A 7,081-nucleotide genomic window follows, 5' to 3' on the forward strand; every position below is an offset into this window, starting at 1 on the left:
TGTTGCAACCCGAAGGCTGGCTTGTCCTCTGTGGTTTTTCTCTCTTACACTCTAACATTCTTAATTACCATCATACTGCAAGAGCTTTCAGCAACTATCTGATGTGTTTTCTATTTCCAATAAACATTCTAATTTTTTAATGAATGTGATTAAGAACCCTCAATGGGGGGACTCTGTTCTCCCCTGTATCATAGTGGGTACACAATGATTAGTGTTTGCTAAATGAACCATTTATAAAATGATTACAGCAGTGATTCCTGAAACAATGAAATGGAAATAAAAGGACATCATGCCTTAACAAAAGTTCAGTTCTTGAAGAGATAAAAATAATGAATAAAATCTGTGCTCTTTTCACTGCAATTATTCATGGAGCCTTTGGGAGAGTAGACCATTAAAAATTTAGAAGAATTGTTATGTTCAGAACCAAAGTCCTCATTTCCCTTGCATGCCAGTCTCAACCATCCATTCTCAATAGGCTAGTTAAACATGCAAGTAATCAGGAAAAGCCGAAAAAAGATCTATTCAATAAAACCACATTGTGCAGAGAAAGCCAAAGACTAGCCTGAAAAAAACCTAGGCGCCATGAGGCCACCTGATAGGAATGCCTGACAGGAAGTCAAGCATTGAGAAACTAGCTTATCAGAAAAACAGGACGTAGTGGTCAAGCCATCTGCATCTGGCAATCCCCGGGGCTCGATACCAGGAAATCAGGAGAAAAACCTCTGTGTCCCTGAGGTCACCTCCCATTTAGCAATCCCACTTCCCCTTAGCCCCGACCCTTACCCCATATTTCTGTGTGCTTTCAAAATTACTCTGTGTGTTTTTGAATTAACCAATAACCGCACTTCTGCTTCTGTACCCTGCTTCTGCTCTATAAAAGTGCCAAACCCCAGCCTGTAGGCGCGCAAGTCCTCCGAGGAGACTTTGTGCCCACAGGTACCTGTGTACTAAATAAACCTCTTGCTGTTGCAACCCGAAGGCTGACTTGTCCTCAGTGGTCTCACTCTTACATTTGGAGGTCTCTTACAGCCAATGTCCTTTTTCTGGGCCCTAACATGAAGTGTAGTCTTAAACAGAGGTCAATATGAATTCACGACTGGGCATTGCTAGTCAAGTAGTGGTCTGTCAGTGAAATTCCAGAAAAGATAAACTGAGGTGGGAAAACTCACCCTTCATGAGGATGGCAACATACATTAGACTCAGTCTCAACCTGGCTTTAAAGGAAAAATTTCCTAAGCACTAATATTGTTCTAAATTTGCTTTCTAACTGGAGAAGCAATGTGACTGGCTCCCTCATGCTCCTACTAGCATAGGTAGAGCCCCTCTCACCACCATTTCTTCCTCACCACAGTGGATTATAACCTTAAACTATGAACTAATAAATATGAATTCTTCCTTTTTTATTTGCTTTTGTCAGTTATTTTGTTACAGCAATGAAAAAGTAAATGAAATAGAAAATTGTTACTAAAGAGTAGGGCCCTTACTGTGAGAAAACAGGGATACAGAACTGATTTGTATCTTGGGATACAGAACTGATTTGTAGTAAGAATGTAGAAGAATTTGGGACTGCCAACAACAGAAGCCATAGAATTTTTAAACAGAGATTAAAGGATTTCTTTTTGGGAGTTTCAAAGATCAAAATACCTAGAGAAAAACAGGGCGGGGAGGCCTGGCTCATGAAGTTTCAGAAGATAAAAAAATTCTTTTATTAACTAGAATGCAAGCCATTGGTGTTACATTATAGCCGAGAATACTGGTGCATTCTGTCTATGTCCTGAAGACGATCAGGTTGAATTAAGAAATAATACACTCATGTAACTTCCAAAGGAAATATCAAAATGTCCTGAGTGGGGCAGTTACTTGACAGTAACTGTCCTAGTGTGACATCCAGAGTGTGTCACTGCTTCTTGGGAGAGCTTAGGACAGGCACATATGGAACAGAAGAGATTCTCTACACAACTGATTGGTTGCAATATGTATTTATCATACAGTTAAAGCATAACAATACACATCAACACAAACCCTCAAGGGGAAACCCGGTCCTCTAGCAATTCAGAGTCCCAAAGTCTCAAGGGAATACCTTCCAGAGGTTAGTCCTTCCAGTACTCCCTGTGGAGTCACTCAGCGTCCACCATGATCACTGCACTCTCCCGGCTGGAGCTGTCAGTTTGCAGGCTCTGATCACATCTGGTCATGGCAAGCTCTCTCCAATCCTAAAGCAGACCAGAGTTCTGCTGGAGTTCTTGATCTGGTTTCACACAGAATTTCGGCCTGGACTTGGGCAGAATTTTGGTCTCTTGGGTGATACGTCGGGATGAGGCCCACAGGGTCAGTGGCTCATGTACCCAAGCATCGAAGAAGTCCTCGAGCTGTCAGTTTTTGTATGTTTCTTTTTTGGCTGGAGTCCTTCTGACTTATGTCAGTAACTTTAGCTGTTTCTTGAGATATGGCTTCTCCCATAGGATTACTTATCTATCACACACAGGCATTTGAGCTACTAAGTTTCGACTCTCAAGTCCCCATCTGCTCCACACAGTTTCACATAATTCCTGTGTGAAGTGATAAGTGAGCCTGAGAAGCCGAGAAGTTACTAGTTTCTAGTTTCATTTCAAAGTCACTCTTAATATACATCTTAATTTATTCTTAATTTCCTAATACATTCAGTACACAAAATGTACACGATTCCTGCTGTGGTATGTTATTACTTTCTGTTCCCATCCAAGCCTACAGTAAGACAGAGCAACAAGTAGGTCAAAGATAAGGAAATAGACATTTTGGTCAGAAGAGAAGTGAAAGCAAATTTAAAACTGTCCCCCTCTGGGTGGTAGCCCAGAGAACAGGTAGGGGAATGATATGGCACAATTAGGGGAAGCTCACCACCATGTGAAGGCAGGATGGGAGAAGGGGCTGTCAGGCTGTCCCCTGGGTTGTCAGGGCCTCTGGTAGTTGGAGGCCAGAGGAAGGCCAGAACCCGACACTCTCTGGTGGTCTGCTGAGCTCCAAGCCCCTACCCTGATCAGGTCTTGAGGTTTTATAGCCCAATCCCACTTCCTGACTCTGCTTCCTGACAGTGGATGCAATGTGACTGTAATGGTCCCAAATGGAGGCCCCCAAATTGTAATAGCCAAAGTAACTTCATTTTATATAAAGCAGCCACTTTAAGCTTCAAAACCTAGAGAAATAGCCAGCTCCAATGTTAAGCACCTGAACTTAGTTGCTTCCCCTAAGAAGAGTGCTTTCTTGGGAGTAACTGACCTTGATCACCCCGCATACACTGCAGCTGTGCTTCTTGCCTAGCCAAGACACCTAAATAACAATAGTAATCAGAAAGTGCCTTACTGTCAAGGTCTCTATACGTCTGTTAAGAGAAGAACTAACAAACTTGTTCTGGCTTCTGTAGTTTGCTTATCTGCTAACTACCTGCTAACTTGGGTCATCCTCATCCTACTCAGGATCACCTGGCATTACGGATATGTGATGAAATTCAAATGTTTGGTCTTTACCTTTATAAGGTACTTTCACCCTTCCCTACAGACCATGGTTGTTGAATCTGACTTAGAGACCATGAATGGCTATAATCGTGATAAATTTGTCCAATTAAAATTTGAATTGGGTCTGGTGATCTTTTCCCAGTTGTTTCAAACTCCATAATACAGGAGTACCAGGTAGGAACAGTATGACTGCTTTCCTCAGGCTGTGGGATCTGGCCTCTTAGAAAGAGCAGCTTCTTAAAGAGCAGGCCTGGGTCCTGAAACAATCTCTAATGTACCTGAGTGGGAAATTCAGATGCCCGGGGAACACGGAATTCTAGGTTCAACACTAATATCACCTATGGTGGGCTGGGTGCCTTTCTAGATCAGAGGCAAGAGGACAATGATACAAGAATTTAATGTGTCATTGACTGTGTGGCCCTATGTCCAGAAGGAAAATTAGGACGTGTGTAGGGAGTTGCTGAAGACCACAGTAGCGGTTCTGAGAGGCCGGGAGCAAGTTGTGCTTGGATGCCAGTCTCTATGGAGTTGAGCAGATTCTGTGCCAGGAGGGAGAGGAAGCCAGGTCTAGGAAGACATGTGCTTCTCCCCCATTTTAGACCCTCCTTTCACTTAGGCAGCAGGGGTGTGGTACCAATGAGCACTTCCTGTAATGCTCCCCAATCAGGAGCACTGAAGGGAGGTGGAAGGCGGGATAAATGCAGGTGCCAGGTCCTGGGTTCCACACTGCCGGTTCCGGTCTATGGCTGAAGTTAGGGTTCTGTAGGCCGCTGAGGAGAGCGTGGCCACAGTGAGCGTGGGGCCGGCTGTGTGAATAGTGAACAGGACAGGTTCTCTCAGGACGTACAGCTCCATATAGAGCAGCTCTCTTTGCTGCTTTATCAGCCAATCTATAACTCTTTGCTTCTTCAGTGTTTCTTTTACAATGTCCTGGGATTTTAACGATGGCTGATTGTTTAGGCAAGTGAAGAGAACCCAACAATTCTAAGATTTACTAAATATTTTAAATAGGCTCACAATATAAGTCCCCACATGGCAGGAATGTAGCTGTGGGATGGGTTGTTTTTCATGCTGGCAAGGTTTAGCTTGGGCCCAGGATTTCCTCACTATGTCTTCTGTCAAAATGTTAATTTTCTGAAGCCTCAAGTGGAAGAAAGTCAAGAGTGAGCATGTCCAGTCATGCAGACAGGATGCAAGATTCACTACTGGGAACAGTATTGGCAGGTTGGACCTAAGAATTTACATATGGATCTTAAAACTAATTCAAAATTATAATTTGTTTTTAAAAATTCAGGTGCTAGATAAATGGCTTAGTATTTAAAAGCCCATGCTGTTCTTGCAGAAAACCAGACCTTGCTTACTTTTAACAACATCACATAGCTCACAACCACCTGGAATTACCCCTCCTGGGAGATCTGACACATTCATACGCAAGTACCCATACACAGACATGCACACACAGATAAGTAAAATCGTTTAAATATAATGAAATTTTTAAATGCTGTGGCTATAAAGCTTTTCCACACAGCATTGTTTTACAAATATTATGAAAATCTCCTGCTCCAAAAAACAAATCCTGAATCATCAATTCTACTTGTTCTGAAATAAGCCATACAGAACAAAACGGAAATTACCTCTCAACCAAAGGCCACAGAAATAAGGAAAACAAGAGACAGAAGAGAAAACACTGTTTAATTAGAGGTCCAACATGTCATAACCTGTAAATACAGCATAAGCCACCTCAAAGCAATTTATTAAGGGAAAGTGATGGAGACTTCTGATAGGAAGGAAAAGTTCCCACATGAAATCATCTGACCAAAGGCAAAAAGTTACCAAAATATGGAACCATGGGGACACACTGCTTGTCTTCTAATTTCAGTAAATTGCTGGTGATTTCAAAAGCTAGCTGGACCTTGATAGTCTTCAGACTACATAACCAGAATACTACAAACTGTGCTGCCCATCACCACACAGACGAATGAGCAAGGAAGGAACTGGATCCTCACTTTGAGCTTTATTCAGAAGACAGGAAGTAAGAAATGGCAGTGAGTTTAACACCATGGAAATATATACTTCCTGTTTTGTGAAATGGTTGAATTTTCAGTCATTGACACTCTAGATTCATTGACTTTCCCATGTGAACTCAGTATCAGTGGCTTGACTGAGGAAGAGAAGTCTTGAACATGTTGGCAGATGGAAGCACTGCCTAGGACTGGACAACTACAGCTAAATTTACAACTGCTTTCTGGAATGACACTGAAGGGAAAATTTCACAGGGGGACAGAAATTTGGCGAGTGCCCACGGTCATAGATTTCCTTGGCTCGTCCAGTGACCATTGTATTTTCAAGTACTCATTGTGTACTGATTCATCTCATTGCCCAAAGGGTTCAGGAACAAAAAGACCATGGTGCAGGAATTGATCCTAGTCATAGGTGAGGTAACGTGGAAACCATTTCCCAAGGCTAACCCGGATACATGTTCTTCTGAATGGTTAGTGAAATTGTTGGAAGATGGGAAATGGCATGATTGAAGAACTGGTTGTGCCCTAGTTTGCTTTTCTGTTGTGATAAAAGACTGACCAAAACCAACTTGGAGGAGAAATGGGTTTGTTTAGTTGCCAGGCTACAGCCCATTGTTAGCCATAGGAGGCCTATCCAGAACTGATGGTAGGAATCTACAGGCAGGAACTGAAGAAGAGATCAATGGAGAAATGCCGCTTGCTAGGTTGCTTTCTATTACTTGCTCAGCCGTGTTTCTTATGTAGCCCAGGCCTATGCCTAGGGATAGCATTGCCCACAGTGAGCTGAACTCTTTCACATTAGTTAGCAATTAAAACAATGCCTAAAGAATGGCCAAAGGCAATTATCATCTTGGAAGTTGTTCGGTTGAGTTTCTCTCTTCCCAAATAACTGTAGGTTTGTGTTAACTAAACAGCAGAAGCACAATATGACAGGTGAGAAGGGGTATGTCGCTAGGCATTGGCAAGCGTGCAAATGATTTTGGTTTAGGTACGTTTCCATTGCTATGACAAAAACCTGACCAGAGTAAATGCAATGGAGGACATGTTTATTTAAGCTTACAATTTGAGCAGCTGCCTCCCCATTTTGACATAAGAAACTGTGTACTGGTCTTACCTCTTCTCCTCCAAAATAATTGTCAAGTGTTTCTAGTGTCCATGACAACATGAAGTGACATAGACACCTCAAGGCTTGCTCTCAGCAACACCAATCTTAAAGGTAGTCTTGAGGTCAAGGTTGGCCAAACCTCAATGTCTGTTCTGAGGGCCAAGTTTTCAAACACATGAGCTCAAGGAAACGTTTTTCATTCAAATCACAGTATTTCAAATGTGGCCTCTGTAGGTTCGTGCTCATCCAATAATGTAAAATGCATGTATTACAACTTCAAAGGGTTCCAGAATCTCTAACATATCCAATGCTGTTCAGAAGTCTGAAGTCTGTTCTGAGATTCAGAGAATCACTTCAAAACAAGTTAAATGCTTCAATGGCACAGACTAAACATTTCCATTCCAAAAGGAAGGAACGATTCATGGGAATGAAATATAAGATTAAAGTGACAATGAAACCCAGTA

At 42.2% G+C, this 7,081-nt stretch overlaps 1 protein-coding gene across 1 annotated transcript in view; it reads right to left on the minus strand.

The window, feature by feature from the left end:
- Positions 1–4,154: 4,154 nt before the first annotated feature.
- LOC108491377 (zinc finger protein 791-like) overlaps positions 4,155–7,081 on the minus strand; it is a gene marked incomplete at its 5' end in the record, with an annotated part of 22,924 nt that continues 19,997 nt past the window's right edge. Inside the window, 2 exons of the mRNA XM_017800931.2 lie at positions 4,155–4,421; positions 5,308–5,419. Of these exons, the coding sequence (XP_017656420.2) occupies positions 4,155–4,421; positions 5,308–5,419 (379 nt within the window). The remainder of the gene's footprint in view (positions 4,422–5,307; positions 5,420–7,081) is intronic.

The sequence above is a fragment of the Nannospalax galili genome, unplaced genomic scaffold (assembly GCF_000622305.1).
Source record: "Nannospalax galili isolate Female #2095 unplaced genomic scaffold, S.galili_v1.0 scaffold2102, whole genome shotgun sequence".
Lineage (NCBI taxonomy): Eukaryota > Metazoa > Chordata > Mammalia > Rodentia > Spalacidae > Nannospalax > Nannospalax galili.